Here is a 21,542-nt window from a genome sequence, read left to right as displayed (position 1 = left end):
AATACTTTATCAATAAAAATGATTTTTAAGAGTTTTTTGTCAAATATTTTATAATATAGTATAGATTAATGAGATTTTAATTAATCAATTTAAAGATAAATTATTAACCATTGGCCCAAATGTGGCCCATGGTTTGCATTAATAAGCGCTTCAAGTTAGCCCAATTGGATAACGGAAGTTAACGTCGTTAACTGCTACATCCGTTAGATGTTTAACCAATTCCGTTAAATATTTTACGCGTCACGGCGCACTTTAGCAAAGCCCTTGTTGCGGACATGTTCCAGGCGCAAACGTCACCGTTTTGATAAACCAAGAATCTACAAGACACGGTCCTTCTCGGCGCGTGGGCAATGCGTATAAGTTGAAGGCTGTCTGTACCTTACGCTCGACGATCCAATTGGTGTGTTGGAACCCTCAACGACGAAGACGACGACGAATTGGGGGCGAAAATTGGTTTCATAAATCCTCCATTCGACAACTCTAAATTGTCAATTGTTGGTAACAACATAGTTTATCTGTATGATTATGTGTTAAGATTGGGTTCTTGATTCGAATTTTTGGTTGATTCATCCTGCTGCTATCGGAGTAAAGTAATGACAGGGTGGAGGGAGGCATCTGGATCAAGACAAGGCGGCGATAGTGCCTCCGCCGGTACGCCGCTGGCTGTTGACAGAAACCCCTCAATGAGCACCATTCGACTTGGTCGCGTTCAGCCCCAGGCGCCAGGTCATCGCACCGTTTTCTGCAACGATCGCGAAGCCAACTACCTTGCCAAATACAAGGTGCATGTCTTTTTTTAATCATAGATGCATGTAAATTGCGGTTAGATGTGTGATTGATTGAAATAATGGTTTATTTGCGCTTCATCTCTTTCTACTATGTAGATTTTGTGCTTGAAGAGATATGAATTGGTATAGTAACTAATATTTGGTGGTTTTGATGGGAACATGATGATCATTGACCATGCTGTAACAGTTTTTGGATGTTGTGTAGAATTGGAGTTCAATGGACTATGATTATTCAAGATTGATAACTTTTAGGTGGGGTTTGTGTTGCTAAAGTTTGAGTTGACTTGGTCTTTGTAGATATGAAGCTCTAGTGGGTTTTGATATGACGAGTTTTGAGTAATGTTTGATTGCTTGACAGTAATGCGGTGGTCAATGGTTGAATATAAAAAATAAAACATTATATAAAGATCATTGAAGGGGAAATGAGAGCAAAGAAGGATGAACATGTACCAGTGGCTGACAATGCTAAGTTCCTTTTGACTGATCGCTATTGTTGTGTTTGCAGTTTTAGGTTGGCAGTTCAGTACTTTAGTTAGCATGTGGTCCAAAATGGTATTTAGCAAGATCAATCCAAATACTGCATCCAGTTTTAGTACATATTCTTCATATTGCTGAAAGTTGCCACTTGCCAATGTGAATATGTATATCTCTAGATGATGTATAGTAGTTATGTAGGATTTTCTTCCATTAAGAAAGCTTTGGACCTTTGGTGACACAACCAGTTGTGACCCTTTGAATTTATTGACCATCCATAATGAACTTGGTTATGCGGTGAGAGCCTACAGGAGAAAATATGCAGCCTTGTTTCTCAGGCTTTCCCTGTGCGCAAACTCATCAACAGATTTGTGCACTCCATTTATGAACATAGGAGAAGCAAGAAAACGAGAAGGTAAATGGTAGGAAAAGAAGGAATTGAAGGGGGAGTTAACTTCACTCTAGGGGTTTTTGAGGTTATGAAGGAAAATTCCTTTTCCGCTCTTTTGTTTGTAAGTTTGAAAGCAACATGCAAGGAAAAACTAAAAATTACCATGTGATCTTAACATATATCATTTTGTATTGTTGCTATGCTAGGTTAGAATTTGGTATTTGAGAATTGTAAATTGGATTCTTTTTCTTTTCTTGTAGTTATCTCTGATTCTAGTAGGAATTTATTGAGAATGAGGGCTAAGTTTTCTCTCTTCTCATCTGCTAAAACTCACAACCTCAGCAAAAGTGCTTTCCTGACTTTTCTTCTGTCTTGCTTATTGTTTCTCTTATTCTTTATCTTTAATAAAACCCCCACGCATATTGAAAATTTTAGAGGGAGAGAAGAGAGTTCTAAGTTAGGGTTGCATCAGGATTTTCATTCATTTTCATCACTACACCATTTTCTTGTTATTGCATGGGTGTCCTCTCTTGAGCTTTCTGCAAACAGGAGAGTTGATCATTTTTGTGAATTTTTGTCACAGGCTGGTTTTTATAGCATGATGTGTTCTTATTTTTCTACTTCAGGTTGGAGGGGTATGGTGGGTTGGGCAGGTAGAGAGATAACTTATAAGTTTTGTGTTCACTATTTTCTTGTCATGAAAAGAAAACGAGGCTTTCATATGGTGTTGTAACTTTGAGGATGCTAGGTTGGGGAGCTTCGCTAGAGTTATGACTTCTATATTGTTCAGAATATGCAGACCAATAAATAAACTATTGCTTCTAATTGACAGAGAGAGAGAGAGAGACTATGATCTGCACAAAACGTTGTGTGAGGCAACCAACATGCAGAGCTCTCCCCATGGCCTAGGCATGTGGCGCAAGGCAAGGTTCGTGCGTCAATAAAAGGAGACACATGATTTATACAAATCCAAATACACACACAAATCATTAAAGAGGGAGGGGAAAAGGCATTCTTCTTGGAGTATTGAATTTGCTATAGCATCATTAACATCAATTAGTAATACATATTATACTGAATCACTAACATTCAATTGTATAATTCATCAATTAACAATTTAATGTTAATATTAACACCAATAATAACTAACATCATAAACCAGCAACATTTAGTTAACATCAAAGATATCAAGCAAATTGAAAAAAATATTAACTATTGAAAATGAAATAAAACCATTAACTGAAGTTAAGAGCCTAATAACCACTAACAATCATTCAACTCCATGCCCATAAAACAAGATCAAAGAGAAGAACGTAGAGATGAAGAGGATAAGGAGAGGCAGAAAGGCATTTGAGGATGAGCCAATGCCCGAACTTTGACTTAAAGGAACCTTTGCTCTCCAGCCATTCCGGGTTTTTCTACCTTTTGTAGTTTATTTGGTTGAAAACTTCTTAATTGGGATGGGCCTCATTGAAATACACGTTCCAAAAAACTGACCTGTGTCTGCTTAAATATATTCCACCGCATTTCTTTTGCCTAAAAGGACAAGGCATGTGTCTCAAGAAACCGGGGAACCTCAATCAAGGCTTGGCCCCAAAGTTGTGCTTCAACAGGCCTCATGTCTGAGCATGCCTTTCATAACATACACAATTACAGTTATGGGAGAAACATGCAAAATGACACCGGATATTATTGGAGCATGAAGGTACCACCATGTTAAATAAGTTATTGACATAGAGATCGGTATACGCTCTTTACATTGGAAACTTCATTAGTGCCATATATGAAGAGAAATATAATTGCTGCTGTCTTTCATGGAAGCTTATCTAGTTTCTTAGCACAAGCCATCTTTTTATTAATTGTACTACAATAATTCCTGTATCTCAAATTATGACCCTTTCGGTTTTGTTCCAAACAGTATGGGCCTTCTTTTTCAAAATTTGAATAATATTTACATTTTTTTGTTCTTTTTAACATGTATATCAAATATCAACTACAAGTCTTCATTTTTTTCTTGATACTTTCCTTTCATAATGATCAATTATAGCTTATCAGTTGGGTGTCATTCTTTTTTGAACATAAGTTGTTTGTCATTCAAAATAGTTTTCATTAAATTTCACATCTAGTTAAAATTGTCTGTAAAATATATTAATAACATTACAATCCTCTGTTCTTACATCTAGCGGTGCTTTTGTCGTGGTTCGTCTGGTCGGATACGTGACTTGCATGTCGTGTCCATGTGATTGATTCTCTTCTGATGTAGTATCCAATTATTTTAGACGTTGGAATGTAAAAAGGAACTTTTATTCCTATATAGAATATATTGATAGATGATATACATATCAAAATGATGAGACATGCTCTACCTTTTTATGTTCTGAGCAAATGGCTCATTTATTTGTGGATGAAGAGAGTAGCTTGCATGGATTAAATCTTGATTGATGTGAATCAATCGTTTCAGGGAAATGCTGTATCAACTACGAAGTACAACGTGGCTACCTTCTTACCAAAAGGGCTCTATGAGCAGGTAAGTCATTCAAACATTTACTAAAGAAGCATTTAGTGAATTTGGTCATGACTCGTGAAAATTTAATTAAGTTGCTTGTAAGTTTCATGCAAACTTGTAATGCCTAGGACTCCCCCCCTCCTGCCAAACAAAAATCTCTAACATATCGTTGTGCATGCATATGAATGTACTTACCAGCATGAACACCCTTGAGAGGACAAGAAGGATGAACATGGGTTTTTTGTTAGTGGGAGGGGATTGCCTTTTCTTTGGACTATATTTTAAAAATGAAGACATTGTTTTCATTTAACTCACTATTAGCAGTGCTTTATTGTCCTAGAAGTTTTTTTTTAAAAATATTTTAGGGATATAATTCTTTATTGTGTACTTATGGCTTCTATTTGTACCAACTTCATTGAAGTTGACTAATTATCTGAACCTTGTATCTTGTATGCTACTGACATAGTATCTTGTTTATAATTGACAGTTTAGGCGGGTGGCTAACCTGTACTTTCTTACGATCTCTTGTTTATCATTTACACCTGTCAGGTATGATTGCCGAAAAATAACCCAGAAGATTAGCATGTATATTGCTTTGTTGGTGTTATTTACTTGTAACCACATGATTTATGGCTTTATGCTCGTACCTGGAGTAATTTATTCAACCTCCATGGTTTAATTTGGATTATATGCCAATTTAATGCAAGTGTTTGACTATTAGTTAAATATCTAAAATACCATTCAATAATGACAAAATAGGGGATTTTATGGACAAAAACCAGTGCTATTAGTATATTGCAAAAATTGATTATAGACAAAGAGGTAATTTGCCAAGAAGGGAAATTTTGCAATTCCATAAAAAATATTGTTGCATCTATTTTTAGACATAGAGAGTACTTTTTATCTTCCATATAAGTTAACTATGGGCTTGTTAGAGCCCATACTTGTTGTTGGATTCTCTTTTATCGTCATGCATAAATGGATGATAGAACCTGTGCTTAGACTTTCTAGGAAATAATTGTTGCGACCTACCAAATACACCTCTTTGAACTTTCTGTTGCTCACTTTATTCTGCATGCCGGACCCACTTTTTCTTTTTAATAAATGTTAACATGTTCAATTTTGGGCAAATTGCATGAAAAAGTAACGTACTTTAACTTAATTCCTATTTTAGGTAACGTACTTTCAGAACTTCCATTTTGGTACCTAAGATGTAAAGTTTTAAACATTTAAGTACCCGGGTAACCAATTGAAGCATTAACCGGTTACCATGTTGATATGACGAGTGATGTGGTATCCAACTCAGTGTTATTTGCTATTCAACCCAGTTTCATCCCATCACTTGACACATCAGCATGGTAACCGGTTAATGCTTCAACCAGTTACCCGGGTACTTAAATGTTTAAAACTTTACATCTTAGGTACCAAAATGGAAGTTCTGAAAGTACGTTACCCAAAATAGGAATAAAGTTAAAGTACGTTACTTTTTCATGCAATTTGCCCTTCAATTTTTGGCTTGCTTCCAAATATGTAAGTATTGATTCTAAAATGGTTTTGTTTCTGTGCAGTCCTGTTAGTCCAATTACAAATGTGATCCCGCTAAGTCTTGTACTTTTTGTCTCTCTTGTCAAGGAGGCATTTGAGGATTGGGTGAGCAATATTAAACTCTAGACTGACTGTGTTTGATTGCATCTATCGATAATGCTTTTAGAAGTTGGTTATCCATGGACTATTACTCGAGCATTTCTAACAGTCTTTAGCATGTAATTTTTTTGGTTTTCTTAATTATCGACATCCTTTTTACTTAACTTTTATCCCCCTTCCTAAAACAAAACTCTAATCTTAACAGAAGCGCCTTCAAAATGATATGACAATAAATAATTCATCTGTTGAGATTCTGCAAGAGCAAAGGTGGGAATCCCTTCCCTGGAAGAAGCTGCAGGTTGGGGACGTTGTTAGAGTAAGTATCCGGCACTCTCTCTTTCCTTTATGATCATGTCAAACCATTGTATTATTTTGGTTAGTTGAGACTGAAAAAGTCATATTGTCCTCATATTTTCTTCATGCTCAAAGAGAATCCGATATTGAACCTGAATTAGTCATTGTTTATGTAGTTGGTTGTTAGGCCATTACTGTGTTCCCAGTTCTGCAATGTTTTGATGTTTGATTAAAAGCACAACTGTTCTTTCTCGAAAGGACCTCCTTATGGCCAAAGTTTTAAATATACCTTTGCTGTTTGTAGCTCACTGAGGTTTACAGTTCATGGCGTTCTGGTTAATACCGTTGCTCCCTACGAGAGTTAATCACCTTCATTCCATTCATATTCCATCGGGAATGGATTCCCTATGATTGCTTCATTCATTTGAAAATGTTCCTTCAAACCTAATTATCTTAGTTTAATAATTCCTTTCTTCCAAATAGTTGAGCAACAGTTTGCTTTTGCATTAAAAAGTCGCATCCTGAAAATGGAATATTTTACAAGTTGTTTTGAACTGCAATATATGTCTTTCGTATCTTTACCGTATTGGCATTCAGTTAAAATTCTACTCTATCATCCCCAAAAAATCGTGTCTACGACTTGTTTAATTTAAAGGGAGGATTGGTAACAAAGTGAGTATGAATGCCAAAGATAGAAGAATTGCTAGTTTGATTCCAGTAGATAACGACCCAAAAGGCTGTGTTTGTGGGGCATGTGAATGTCCATAGTGACTAGTTCACATGCAGATTTCTATGTACACAAACTAATAGAAAGATCCTTTTGCTGGTGGAAAGTGAACTGGGATGAAATTCATGGTCTAACATGTATCTTGAGACTAAGCACAAAAAGAAGAAATCTTGAACAACATAACCTACTTGCTTATTCTTGATCACCGGTAATGGTTTAATTTACATTCGTTTGTGAAGTTGGTGCAAATCTGAATGTTCATCTTGTTGCAGGTGAGGCAGGATGGGTTCTTTCCAGCTGATTTGCTACTCCTTGCAAGTACAAACCCTGACGGTGTTTGCTATACTGAGGTCTCTTGATTTCAACTTTAGTACTTAGTATGTTCAACATGCTTGAGTTATTCCCGAGGGAGGTTTTGAAACCACATATGCATTTATATCCTAATGAACCCAATTATGCATAGCAAAATTGCTTGTTTGTCAGATTTTTAGCTTTGAGCAGCATCTTTCTTTTTAGATATATCCTTCAGTCCTATAATAGACCTTCGAGATAGAGTCTGATCTGATTGAGTAGGAACAAGGAAATTAATGGGCAAGAGCTCCTTTGAAGACTCGATAGGAGAAAATTAAACTAAATGCTTTTTTCTCTGGTGGAGGTGAATTGAATTATTTGTAGTGAGTGAATTAAAAAACGAATATCCAGCAGACCTCTTTGTAGATTTGGCTGATCTCCGTTCCTGATGTGATAGAATAGAGAAGAGGGGTCATGTAAGATGTAGAAGAAACTAACCACCATATCTATAGTTGTTTACAAAAAAAGAATATTATATAACACAACTAGGTAGGTAATAATTTTTTCGCACGTGGTAAAAATACCAGCTGTAGGAAAACAAGCACTAAGAAGATTGATTAAGATGTTTTGACTTGTTATGTTAAGAGCAAAACAGATGATACCTGTAGCAGAGAGAACGGTAACGTCAGCTACTGAGAATCTTTTGCAAACTCAGGTCTATACTGAAGAAGGCTTAGTAGATCCATTCTATTGATTCCAAGTATTTGCAGAAAGTTTGACTTGAGCTGGAGAGGCTTGTCCGACACTTCTTTTCTTTCTTTAAATTATGGACGTATTATGTTTGTGTTTGTCTATCTTCTTTGTTACATAAGCTCTGCATTTCTACTTATATCATGAGACCATACTTTGTTAGCTTTTTACTATATTTTAATATCTTTCTTCTTCATTTACCAGACTGCAAATCTGGATGGTGAAACAAATCTTAAAATCCGGAAAGCTTTGGAGAAGACATGGGATTATGTGACTCCTGAGAAAGCCTCAGAATTTAAAGGTTTAAATCTTTGTATTACTAACATGGAATATGTATACACTTTGATCCATCCGTCTTAACGTCTTAGGTTAATAATGCATTGATGTAACTAGTCCTCATAAATGTTGCCTTACAACAGCTGCCATCTTCACTGCCTTGGAGCACCCATGGCAAGCAACAACCTGCCTGCCCTGGTCAGCAGTTGCATGGCCAAAAAATTTATGTCTTGAATATTGAACTATTACTAACGTAACAATAACTGATGATAAGTTCTACATTTTATTTTGATGCACAAAACTTTAAATAGTGAATTTCATTTGTTTTATGATGCCGATGTTTCTATTGATGCAGGTGAAATACACTGTGAACAACCAAACAATTCACTCTATACCTTTACTGGAAATTTGATACTTCAAAAGCAGACTTTGCCCCTTGGTCCAAATCATATTCTGTTGCGAGTAAGATATGATAGTCATCTTTCTTGTCTATTATATAGCTCCGTTTAAGGATTCTTTCCCTTCCCCCCGTTGTGGTTCAAATTACATCTCCCTCACATGTTCCCCATGATGTCTCGAGCTATTTATTTTCCATTTATTTTTATTTGTCTCTATTGCTTTAAGAAATTCATCTAGTTCTCAAGTATCACAATCTTCCACAGCTTTGTGAATCTATACACATTAAATAGTTGTTATCACACACAGATGGAAAACATAAAATATGTGACTGCCCTTGTTCCATGTGAATCTTCTTTATTTTTTTGGGAATCTATATGAATCACATGGAGAGGCAGTCTTGTTCATTCACTCTCTCGAGAATGAAGGACCTAGATTTTGTTTTGAACAATAAAATGCTGCTTTTTGCTATGCATTTATGGGCTAAATATTTTGTATGATTAGTTTGTAATTATCCTATCATTGGTTTAGTTAATCTAATATTGCTCTACATGTATTTCAGGGATGCAGTCTACGTAATACAGAGTACATTGTTGGGACTGTGATATTTACTGGACACGAGACTAAGGTTTTTGAATTTTTGGCTGGCTCAATTTCTATTATTATCCCTCTTTCACACCTTCACTTATTGTATATTCTCAACAACATCATGGGGAAAATGTCATGGTTTGCATCATACTATTGGGGTTTCAACGTGGCCCTGATGCCGTCTTCAATCATTGGCATGAATCTGATTTTTATCTGAGGGTTTCTTTTGTACTGGTTGATAGTTAGCATCAGGAATCTCTAGCATCTCTCTTGAACCTCATACAGCTTTTTTAATTTGTTCTCTGTACTTTTCTGTTTGCCGCCCTCTTCTTTTTGTTCAAAATACATCTAGAATTGTATTACAATTTATCGTTTTACCCATCCAATGACAGGTAATGATGAATGCCATGAACGTTCCTTCCAAAAGGAGTACGCTAGAGAGGAAACTTGACAAAGTAATAGCTACACTTTTTGGTGTTCTTCTCTCCATGTGTTTGATTGGGGCCATAGGCAGGTAAGTGACTAGGTAGCATATTTTTCATGTTTTGTTGCTATCGCTTCTTTGGTACCTTTCATCATGCTGTAATAGCCTTGTCCGTAAAACATTGCAGTGCTGTATTTGTAAGTAACAAGTACCACTACTTGGAACTCTGGATTAATGGGGACTCTCAACAGTTCAATCCAAACAACAGATTTGTGGTATTGTTTTGCTTGCTGATGTGTGAGGAATTTTTTCTGGTTCTGATGTTTTCTCTGTGTTTTACCATTATTGATTTTGGTATTTTGCTTACAGGTCTTTGTTCTAAGCATCTTTACCCTTATTACTCTGTATTCACCAATTATTCCAATTTCTCTTTATGTTTCTATCGAGGTAGGTTCATGAATTTTGTAAGCTAGTTTTGCAGCATATATGTGATGTCTAAATGACATGTTCTAATTAGTTTTATTCTTTTCTAATTTTCAGATGATCAAATTCATTCAGTCAACTAAGTTCATAAACAATGACTTGCGCATGTACCATAGTGAAACCAATACCCCTGCGTTAGCACGCACATCAAATCTAAATGAGGAACTTGGACAGGTAATGAGTTCTTAGTCATATTCTCTATCAAAGTGTTTTAAGGTAATGCATCAGGTGAGATTGTATTTGTTACTTTGTTAGTGAGGCATGGTTAGGGTTTTGAGACGGTATTCAGTAGTTATTTAGATTACTGAAATTAACTTGAATATATAATCCACTTATGGACTGATGCTAACAATCAAAAGTCAGTCAATTTAATCTAATTTATGAATCTATCTGCTAACACTCTTCAAGTTGGATGACAGATATAAATCATGTTAATCTGACAAGTAAAACAGAATTTTTTTGAAGAATAATGACAGAGAACACATCATGTAAAGCATGCTATTGATAGCTCCTCTTATCTGGATCTTCTTGATACCTCATCCTCACTAGTCTTAATGTCTCCTTCTCCCTCTCTCCCTTCTTCTTACAGTGAACATTTTTCATGTAAATCTCAACATATTCTATATTCCACATCTTCATTGGGAGAAGCATTTTGAAACTCAATCAAAGCTGCAAAAAAGCGCATGTTATTGGCACAGATCAGGCTTGGATATGCTTAGTTAGGCATGCCATGACCCGTAGGAGTCCATGCAAAATCAGGACTGGATATTCTTACCTGGGCAGTTAGATTTCAGAGGTGTCAGCGCATGAATAGATGTGCGCAGTGGAGCTTGATGCCTTTACGTTTTATTTAGGCATGGTTTCTGATTAAAATGGGAGAAACTGATCAGGATAAGAAGCGGTGCTGGTCTGGAACGAGAAGAATAACCTGGTGAAGAGAGTAGTCCAATCAGGTTTGACTTGCAGATGGTTCCTGGAATTCTGGATTTGCAAATAGGCCCTAAATTTAGGATTTTTTAAAACGAGGCTGAGTTGGGTAGGTTATTTGTTAGTTGTGGAGGTCTTCTCGTGGTTCAACATGTGGCGATGAAGGTCAGGAGGCTCCCACAATGGTGGAGATAGTTGTAGATTGATGTGAACACTAATAAGTGTTTGGATGTTAGATCATATCCTCAGGGGATGGGACATCTTGCAAGGTTGAAGCATGGGAGGTGCTGCAGGAGACACGAGTGTTAGCGGTTGATCCAAACACAGGAGGTCACGACTTGTGAGTTTTCAATGGCGGTTGAGAAACCAAACAAACAAACAGAACATAATTAGAAGTAGAATCGCTGCTGATGGGCAACTTCTGCCGTTATAACCTAGAGATTTAGCACCATTTTATATCTTTTGTGTTCCAACTCAAACCCAGTTCGCTATGAATGATCCAAGATGATATATATATTTGTCACATACATTGTATTTCCTATTGATATCTAAATATCATTTATATTGGCCAAAGCACACAGATAATTATAAGATTACCTAAAATGTATGGTGGAATGCCATTTAATAAGCCAACACCAAGGGTTTATTAGGAGCTCACTATTCACAATCACACCAAATGTAAGATGAGATTTTAGAACTCTCGCATAAATTCCAATTGCCTCAACATGCCAGAATAGAAACCTGGAACCATCGTTCTAGAAGGTGCATCAGTCCAACACATTGCACCTTGAGGGCCACTACATGTAGATGGACCACTGCTTGGATGTCATTTGAGAATTTAGGGTTGGGGTTTATACTGTAGGCCCTATATGTATATTATTGAACTTTAGCATAATCCTTCATTACAATGCACACTGCCTCATGAACATTGTCTGGTCAGCTCAAGGTCCAATCTAATTTCCTAATCCTATTTATGGAACTACAGCTGCAGTTCATTAAAGTTTATTATAGCACTGAAACAGCGAGCTGCTCTTTTGTGACAGGTGGAGTATATTTTTTCTGATAAAACTGGAACTCTGACCAGAAACTTGATGGAGTTCTTTAAATGTTCAATTAGTGGAGAGACATATGGAACTGGTGTTACCGAAATAGAAATCGGAGCAGCGAAGAGGAATGGCGTAGATGTTAAGGAGGTATGATCATCTGTCATAACTTGGAAGGATGCAACTTGATCTGCCAACTATGAATTATGTTGTCATAAACTTTTCAGGTGCAGAAACCATCTCATGCAGTACGTGAAAAGGGTTTCAATTTTGATGATGCCAGGCTGATGCATGGTGCTTGGAGGAATGAACCTAATCCGGAAATGTGCAAGGTAGTTTACTTCTATAAGCAAAGTGTAGTATTTAAATTATTTTATCTGTTATCAACATAAGGTGGATTTTCTCTTACAAAATTAATTCTTACCAGTACATCAAAGTCAATAGCGTTAAGCTGGCATTACTCTGTATCTTGTATTGCTCTGCAAAAAATTGGATTTCTAATTAGATGCGACAAGATTTCAATGTCTTGAATATTGCATGACTTCTGCTATGGTGGCAACATATTTCTCTTATGAGATCGTGTGAATGATCTAAATTCTTGTTAGGGCACCAAAGGAGTTCTATATTTAGTTCATACCTCATCATTGATTTAGTAATTGGTTTTCTTTGATCATTTTCTCATATGGTAAGTTTTCAACTTCTAATGGTATGAGTAATTTCTAGAACCAGAAATATTCTTTTTTTATAAGGAACTTAAATTAATTACGTGCATCAGTTTTATTTGTTATGATTGCATGTGACCAGCTGTCCTTATTTATGGCTGTATTTAGTACACTGTAATATCCCCTTCTGTCAATAAACCTTGGCTATGCATGATGAAGTTACCCACTACATCTCTATACAAGCCAAGTTTTGGGTTCAAATTTTCATATTTCTCTTATAAGATCATGTGAATGATCTTCTAATGTACTCCTCCAGAAAATTTTTATTGGCTTGTACAGATTACATGGGTCCTGACTATTGAGGAATCAATATTTTGAATAACAAAAAATTTCTACAGGTTATTTTTTTTTTCTTATTATTATCTGCAAATAGCTAAATATCCTATCTAAACTGCAAAAATTCTTTCATGCTCAAGAACTTGTTAGATAGTTACCCATAAAATAAAAAAGTGAGGTTTATTATGAACAACTTTACTTCAAGAGCAGAGCTCTCTGCTTCAGCTCTGGAGGAAGCCAACACATGGCTGAAAGCTAACATTTTCTGTATCAGGATAGTTGATGCTTAAAGTGAATGTGCTTCTGATCTGGGTTCAAAATAAAATCCAGATGCCACATGTACTTTATACATTCACCCATCTATAAGTCTATATCTATGATTGCTCCATGGTCACATTTTGCTTATATGTGCTGTATGTATGCCCACTTTATTCTAGCAACTGGTGGTCATGAAAACCAAGTAGCATCCAACACAGTTTTTGCATGTATGGATTTCCCCTGTGGGACAGGTTGATCTCGTCATTTACAAACATGCTGAATCCTTACGTGGTCGTTTGTTGAAAGTTTGTGTTCCTTCTTTATTTAGGAATTTTTCAGATGCCTTGCTATATGTCATACCGTACTCCCTGAAGGTGAAGAGTCCCCGGAAAAACTTCGTTATCAAGCTGCATCTCCAGATGAGGCTGCCTTAGTTACTGCAGCGAAGAACTTTGGCTTCTTCTTCTACAGGTATATATGTTTGGCCTCATTAAAGGGTTGCCCTTGTGCACAAAAACTCGACTTTGCAAGAGTTGGGGGAAGTATTTTCACACTAACGATTCTCTTGCATTCCGCAAAGAGGTTGTCTCCTTGACTTGATCGATGACCTCTGGGTCACCTTATCGGTTTGTCCAAGTCTTTCCCCTATATGGTTGGTTGCCTATGTTAACAGATTTTAATATTGTTTCTTCTGTCTGCCGTGTGCTGCCATACTACTGATCTATATGTGTGGTCGTACTTGTTTATAAACTGCAAACATAGAGCATAATCTTGTTAAGGTGTGTATGGGATACAGTTCTTTTATTTTGTTTTCTGTCATGCTGATATAGTGAGGTCAATTTCTGCAGGCGTACACCTACAATGATATATGTTCGTGAATCGCATGTTGAGAAAATGGGGAAAGTTCAAGATGCTGCATATGAAATTTTGAACATCCTTGAGTTCAACAGGTAAGGCCTTTTTGCTGCCACTTGTTTTTAACATCTATATTTTTCTGCTAATAAAACTTTATATCAATGCTTAAATATAGTTTTACCAAAATTTATTTGGATTTTTATAGTACAAGGAAACGTCAATCTGTTGTATGCCGTTATGGAGATGGAAGGCTTGTATTATACTGCAAGGTAATACCTCCAGTAAACCTATCTTGTAAATGGAACTTCTATTAAGTTGTGAACCGACTCTAATGCAGAATCTTCCCTTCACAGGGAGCTGATACCGTAATTTATGAGAGATTGGCTAGTGGAAGCGAGGAATTAAAGAAAATTAGCAGGGAGCAATTAGAGCAATATGGAGAAGCTGGTTTGCGAACTCTTTGCCTGGCCTACAGAGATTTAAGCCCAGAAATATATGAAAGTTGGAATGAGAAATTTATCCAGGCTAAGTCTTCTCTTCGAGATCGTGAAAGAAAATTGGATGAGGTAATTGGCGTTGAAAAAGATACTTACCCGCATCCTTTTTCACATCTTAAGTAGGCCTAATTTTATGACATATCCAGGAAAATGTTAAATAACATGAAATGCTGCTACAGTAATATCTTTTGGCCTCGTCCCTTTTTGTTTTTCTCTTCTAAACACCTTGAACATTCTTTAAAGAGAACTAGGGGGCTGTTTGGTTGGTTTTCCATTAAGTCCCGTATGGATGAAGCTGTTTGTGTAGATTAATCTGTCTGTATAGATTGGGAAGGCTTTTGTTTAGGAGGGCTTTTTCATAGATGGAATGAGTGTGTTTTTAATTGCAATGAGCAGGTTTGGAAAAACTTGGCTTTCTGCATAAAGCTCCCCTATAGAGCACTGAATAAGCCACTTCCTAAATCATTAAGACATTAGCAAAGTCATGTATAGCTGATCGAATAAGCTGCGAGTTCCATTAAGCTCATTAAGCTGCTAACCAACAAGCCCTAGGAAGTGCATTGTGAAGTTCAGATAGGGATGCCAATTTTATACCTGTATCTCTGGGTTTTCTCTTTGTCTCTGCGTACATATATGGAGATCTGTATGTCTGTATTTCTATGTCTGAAGCATATGAAACTTTCTACAGGTGGCAGAACTGATAGAGAAGGATCTTACCTTGATCGGATGTACTGCTATAGAAGACAAGCTTCAGGAAGGGGTACCATCCTGCATAGAAACTCTTTCTAGAGCTGGAATTAAGATCTGGGTGCTTACAGGGGACAAATTGGAAACTGCAATAAATATTGCTTACGGTATAGTGTTCTTTATTCCTAATTGATTATGTTTTGATTCATATATGCTATATCATTAATAAATTATTCACTTATCTTTTAATTGTCCCAGCTTGCAAATTAATTAACAATGACATGAAACAGTTTGTTATCAGTTCCGAAACTGATGAGATCAGGGATGTTGAAAACAGAGTAAGCAATTTTTTAGCTAGCGTCCTATTCATTGGTATTATTCAGACAATTCAATCTCAAGTCAAACTCTTCTTCCAGGGTGACCAAGTGGAAATTGCTCAGTTCATAAGAGAAACAGTGAAAAATGACCTTCACAAGTACCATGAAGAAGCACAAAGTATCATTCATGGCTCATCTGGACAGAAACTGTCCCTTCTTATAGATGGGAAGTGTTTGATGTATGCCTTAGACCCAAGTTTACGGTCTACATTGCTTAGTTTGAGCTTAAGCTGCAGTTCAGTAGTCTGCTGCCGTGTTTCTCCTTTACAGAAGGCACAGGTAATGTTTCTAATGATGTGATTGTCTATGTTCATATTGAGATTTTTTCTAACTAAAAGGTAAAAATTGCTCTGAGATAGTTTGTTATGTTGATACTTCCTGTTGCATTTAAATCTCAGTTGTAATCACGTTCGTCACTGCATACATGACTTGTTAATATGAATATTACGTAGTTGACAAAATCTTGACCAAATCTTCTTTTCTCTGCAAAGTACATCACATCAACCCGATTCCGATTGTGTAAAATTGAAACCGATAGCTCAGCTTTTGTCAACCCTTCAATTGTTGGATTAGTTGTGTCATAAATTTGTTAAACCAGAGGACTGGCCACTGAATGTGGTGTACGTTAACATGAGACATATGCTTTGCTGATTAGATGGAAAATTTTCAACACATGCTTGAGCTTTCATGATTTGAAACCACCTCTAATAGGATGAGAAAGATACCTTTTCAGTAGAGACAAGCAACTCCTATGTATTCTCAATGTTAGTAGCCTGACAGCTTTGCTAGAAATAAATTCTTGCACCAGCATTCTCTACCTTCTGTTTTTGAAGTGTATTAATTAATGTGTTTGATTTTTTTCATAAAGACATGAAGTTACTAGAGTTTATGCTTTTGTTGTGCTTCTCTCAATTCACAATATGAAGGGATAAGTTAGGAAGATGAAAATGTTGAGTGTAGAGTGCTATATAAAGTAGTCACATATGGAGGGCTATTTCTGATGATCTTTCTTGTAAAGGGTATGTATTTTTTTTTAAGTTTTGGATTGCTTAACATGACAATTACATTCTGTCACATGTGCGCCAACCATTACCTTATCTGCTGGATGAATGGTTCAAGTTTTTGACATTTAACTATTAGTGCTTTGTGGCTTTATGGCTTGACTTATCAGTTAACTGCTGGCCAAAACTCTTGCAGAACCTTAGAGCATCTCCAATTGAGGTTCTTTAAGAACCCACTTTTTGTACTCTTTCTTGTCAAGTCAGTTTCAACTTACCAAGTTATTAACCTACATAAAACTCCACAATGGTGGTTCTTATAAGAACCCATTTTGTGGGTCCTGTGTATAATATAAGTTAAATAAATATATACATGTTAATTATTATATTGGATATAAAAGTCAAGAAAATATATAAAAATCTAGTAAATTGTCACTTCACACCAACTTCAAGGTAAGAACCAAGGTTCTTGTACAAGAACTCAAAGAGGGTGAGGTTCTTATAAGAATTCTCTACAATGTTGGTTCTTGTAAGAAACTACACTTTTTGCTTATAAGAACCTTGCATTGGAGATGCTCTTGGTGTACTCTTTTAAGATTTATGGATGATTGTCTGTATTAAACAAATTCCTTGAAACTTATAATACATTTCTAGGTATTTAAATTAATGTGAAACTGTACATTTCTCATCTCTTTATCAGTATAAATCAACTTCATATTACGATGCATACATTACGATAAATTTGTAGCATATGTCAACTTTTTCTGAGGACTTGCCCACAATCTAGATGAGAAATCATTTTGTTGATAATTACAGGTTACAAGACTGGTCAGAAAAGGTGCAAATAAGATAACGCTAAGTATTGGTGATGGTGCCAATGATGTTGGCATGATTCAAGCAGCTCATGTTGGTGTCGGAATAAGTGGTTTGGAGGGGATGCAAGCAGTGATGGCCAGCGATTTTGCTATCGCTCAGTTCCGATTTCTAACAGATCTACTTCTTGTCCATGGACGATGGTCCTATCTTAGATTATGCAAGGTTCATCTCTACTTTCTTCTGCCCTGAACTTTTAGTCTATATCTGTCCTCTTTTCCTTCAAAAGCTTGTCTCTTGCAGGTTGTTTCATACTTCTTTTACAAGAATCTTACATTCACTTTGACTCAATTTTGGTACACCTTCCACACTGGGTACTCTGGTCAAAGGTTCTATGATGATTGGTTCCAGTCTCTGTATAATGTCATTTTCACTGCCCTGCCTGTTATCATTGTTGGACTGCTTGACAAGGTAGTTATCTCTCTCCTTCTCAAGTTGAACTATGATACCCTAATACTATCACGATAAGTGTCGCTAGAAAAATACTCCCTCCGTCCCAGAATATGGGTTCGTATTTCTGATTTAGTTTGTCCCAAAATTAGTGTCTACTTTCAAAACAAAGTGCCTACTTTCCAATCCTACCCTTAGATATGAGATGGTGGAACTTATTCCTTTCTATTATTAAGGGTAAAATTGTCATTTGGTTCATTAAAGTGTAATAATTACACATTTCTATAACATTGTGCATTTTTCATTGTGGACGATTTTTTGGACGAAGGGTGTAGCTTTTATGTAAAATTATATTCCCTGTTCCAAAGATGAGGCATGGTGGCCTAGAGGAAGGTTCAAACAAGATATGTAACTAAATAAAAGAACACGGAAACGGTCAAATCACTTGCAAAATCACATGTGATTTTACATTAACTGTCAACGTGAAGGTGTGCGGGTGAGGTGACCCGGCCAAAGTCGCATGAATCGCATGTGATTTTACACGTGATTTTAGTGTAAAATCACATGTGATTCGACCATTTTCTTATTCCCTTATTTGGTTACTATTCTCGTATACCTAACTCTAAGGGCCTATGTTCCAACTTCAAAATTGATATGGATGCTTTGCATTTTCTTATGACAAATTCATAACTCCATCTAACTTCATTATGAACCTCCAATTATACGTCTGTTTGTGTTAAACTTTAGACAGAATTCATATAATTGTTTTAACTCCAAAAGTTGTAGATTTGACCTTAATTCTCGATGTCTACTTCCTGTATTTCTGAATTAGCATTATCCAGTCTATTTTCTGATAATCATGTACGTATCTGCAACAAACTCAATTACAAGGGAGCTGATGCAAATAACTTTTTGGCAGGACGTCAGTGCATCACTTTCAAAGAAGTACCCACAATTATACAAAGAGGGAATAGATAATGCCTACTTCAATTGGAAAGTTGTGGGTACTTTAGCTTGCTTTTCAGTTTATCAATCGATAATCGTATATAACTTTGCGGTCGCTTCTAGTACGACTGGTTTAACCTCAGCTGGAAGGATGTTGGGCCTGTGGGATATTAGCACCGCTGCATTTACATGTCTTGTGATTACCGTCAATTTGCGGCTTCTTATGATGTGCAATACAGTTACAAGGTGGCACAGTATAAGTGTTGGAGGCAGCATTCTAGCATGGTTTATATTCATTTTTATATATGCCGTTGTTTTCGTAAACAAGGTACGCATCTTTTGAAGTTCTATACTTTGTTAATGATCGTTATGCTATAGCTAACTAGTCAAGTCAAGAGGAAAAACAGTACACGTTTCTAGAAATCCAAATGTAGGAATAGAAGGTTCAAAATTGTTATAAATACATATTATTGGGAATGAAATTTCTCCGTAATACTTTATACGTCCCATGAAAATTGCAGTGTTTGATATGTTTGTCAAATATCTAATATACCCTTCAATAAGATGAATAAAAGGAACTTCGGGACCCGAATCAGTAATATCAGTTTATTTGTAATGATGTAATGGGTAAATAGTTAACTTCAATTTGGAATGAATCCAAATGTAAAATGTTGCACCTTTTACATGACGTCCCAAAAATGAAATAATTGCATCTTTCCAATGAATCTATATGTGGCAAAGGGGCGGGCGACTTTGCCCAAAAACAAATATCCCCCCCGGGAGGGCTACCCTCAGCCGCTGAGTGAGCCAAAAAATTCCCCTTCACATTGGTGTCCTTGGAGACGGGTTCCGTGTGAGGCTGGCTGGGGTTGACGGTAATCAACTTTTTATGCCCAAATAATTAACGTTTTTCCTATGTGACCGGTCAAAAGTTGCATCTTTCGTCAGGTAGTTATTTGGGTTGTAGGACTTCTTTAAACCATAAAATTAGGACCAATTTTAGTTGAAAAGTCGATTGTGGGTGTTTTTTTTTACCTAATGCCAGTAATATCAATGAATTGTCGTAAATCATATTACTAACGCTTGATATTTTTCATGTTTAACTTCAGGGGACTTATTACACCATTTATGTGTTAATGGGCACCGCCTACTTCTATCTTATGATCGTTCTTGTTCCCATTGTTGCGCTTTTGTGTGACTTTTTGTACCAAGGGTGAGCTTTTCTTTTCAACAAAATTACATATAGTTCAGTATCTTTAACACTCATTGCCTGAGTTCCGGAGATTGATTCCTATTTTGGTCTTGAAAATATCGTTAAATGAGTGATACGATCAGCAACCACTGGTCCCATGCATATTTGTAGCACCTGAAGGCCTTATCAGTTATATAAAAACTTGTTGCCACTCGGTTACTGTGATAGACTCCTTATTTGGTCTTTGAAAATGCTTTCTAATGAACGATATGATCACTTATCTCTAGGGCAGGTTCAAATTAGAACCGTAAATTTTTTGAGAACCTAGGAACCAACTATTCATGCTTTATTCATAATGAATAAAATCCTGTATTTTGTTCATCATGAATATCATGAATGCGGTGATAGATATTCATGATGAAAATATATGATATTCATCATGAAAATGCATGATATTCATGATGAATAAAATACAGGATTATTCAGGATTTTATTCATTATAAATAATACATGAAATAGTTGGTGTCCAGCTTCTCAAAATATTTATGGTTCTTGTTTGAGCTTAGTGGGCCACTAAGCACATGCTTGAATGATTCCTTGTGTGATTTCAGGGTTCAAAGATGGTTCTACCCGCGCGATTACCAGATTGTTCAGGAAATCCATAGGCACGAGCCAGAAGCCATTGGTGCCGGATTGCTAGCAGTCGGAAACCAACTGACCCCAGAAGAGGAACGGAGGTACGCCTTTGCCCTACTCCCGAGGGAAAGGTCAAAGCACACTGGTTTCGCGTTTGACTCACCCGGGTACGAGTCGTTTTTCGCTACACAGCAAGGAGTAACGACACCTCAGAAGCCGTGGGATGTGATTCGACGAGCTAGCATGAGACAAAAGACGAAATCACCCCGAGCCAGTCAGTCTTAGAAGTTGTACACAAAAAAGAGGATTATTATCTACCTTTTTGGACAGTTTTGAAGGTTTCTTTTTTTGGAAACATTTTTGTAAGTTTTTAAAAACAAAAGATGTATAATTTGATGCCAGTAGTAGAAGGCTTAGAGATAATGATAGTGTTGATTCTTTCATTCATCTTCTTTACTACTTTTAATCTGTAAGTTGGTTGTAGAATCTAGTCTTTACTTCACTCCCTAAGAAAAACACTTTCTATGTTAATATATATATACATGTTATGTGTGTGTTATCATGTTCATCTACTTTGGTTGATAGTAGAGGCTAGAGATGGTCAAAATCGGGCCGAGTCTGTCTGGGCCCAGATCGGTTCCGTCCTGACCGAAATACCAAGTCCTGGTTTCCATGCTTTGTAACCGGTTCTGGGCTAGGCTCAAATCGGTCCCAACTTTTTCTCCCAAAATTTATTCTGAACGTAAAAGATATTGTATGAAACTTTTCTTCTTTTTGGGAGATGCTTTAAAAATACCTTTTTAGATCTCTTTTATACAAAAGTGTATAGATGAT

At 36.4% G+C, this 21,542-nt stretch overlaps 1 protein-coding gene across 3 annotated transcripts; it reads left to right on the top strand.

Moving 5' to 3' along the window:
* The first annotated feature begins 420 nt into the window (after positions 1-420).
* On the top strand, positions 421-21,267 carry LOC112524156 (phospholipid-transporting ATPase 3). Of its 3 annotated transcripts, XM_025133838.1 has the most exons (27): positions 421-782; positions 4,115-4,180; positions 4,647-4,708; positions 5,728-5,809; positions 6,009-6,119; positions 7,097-7,174; positions 8,070-8,166; positions 8,497-8,603; positions 9,100-9,165; positions 9,518-9,639; positions 9,737-9,824; positions 9,919-9,996; positions 10,090-10,206; positions 12,003-12,152; positions 12,230-12,334; positions 13,587-13,729; positions 14,107-14,208; positions 14,319-14,382; positions 14,467-14,679; positions 15,299-15,464; positions 15,556-15,635; positions 15,714-15,953; positions 17,489-17,710; positions 17,789-17,956; positions 18,855-19,208; positions 19,990-20,093; positions 20,684-21,267. In XM_025133838.1, the coding sequence occupies exons 1-27, from the start codon at positions 594-596 to the stop codon at positions 20,991-20,993; spliced, it is 3,684 nt and encodes a 1,227-aa protein (XP_024989606.1). In that variant the 5' UTR covers positions 421-593; the 3' UTR covers positions 20,994-21,267. The 3 variants fall into 3 exon arrangements, 2 of the variants coding, with proteins under 2 accessions (XP_024989606.1, XP_024989604.1); XR_003070363.1 differs by lacking the exon at positions 20,684-21,267 and having other exon boundaries at positions 15,556-15,953; positions 18,855-18,935; positions 19,120-19,208; positions 19,990-20,068; XM_025133836.1 differs by having other exon boundaries at positions 15,556-15,953.
* The last annotated feature ends 275 nt before the right edge of the window (positions 21,268-21,542 follow it).

Source organism: Cynara cardunculus, assembly GCF_001531365.2.
Source record: "Cynara cardunculus var. scolymus isolate 2C chromosome LG 13, CcrdV1, whole genome shotgun sequence".
Classification (NCBI taxonomy): Eukaryota; Viridiplantae; Streptophyta; class Magnoliopsida; order Asterales; family Asteraceae; genus Cynara; species Cynara cardunculus.
Note: the sequence above shows the minus strand (reverse complement) of the source record. Positions and strands in the feature narration are given on the sequence as shown.

Coding starts and splice junctions, on each gene's coding strand:
- LOC112524156 (XM_025133836.1), top strand. CDS start 594: ATGACAGGGTGGAGGGAGGCATCTGGATCAAGACAAGGCGGCGATAGT. Junction 8,604..9,099: donor CAAATCATATTCTGTTGCGA/GTAAGATATGAT, acceptor CATGTATTTCAG/GGATGCAGTCTACGTAATAC. Junction 10,207..12,002: donor TAAATGAGGAACTTGGACAG/GTAATGAGTTCT, acceptor CTTTTGTGACAG/GTGGAGTATATTTTTTCTGA.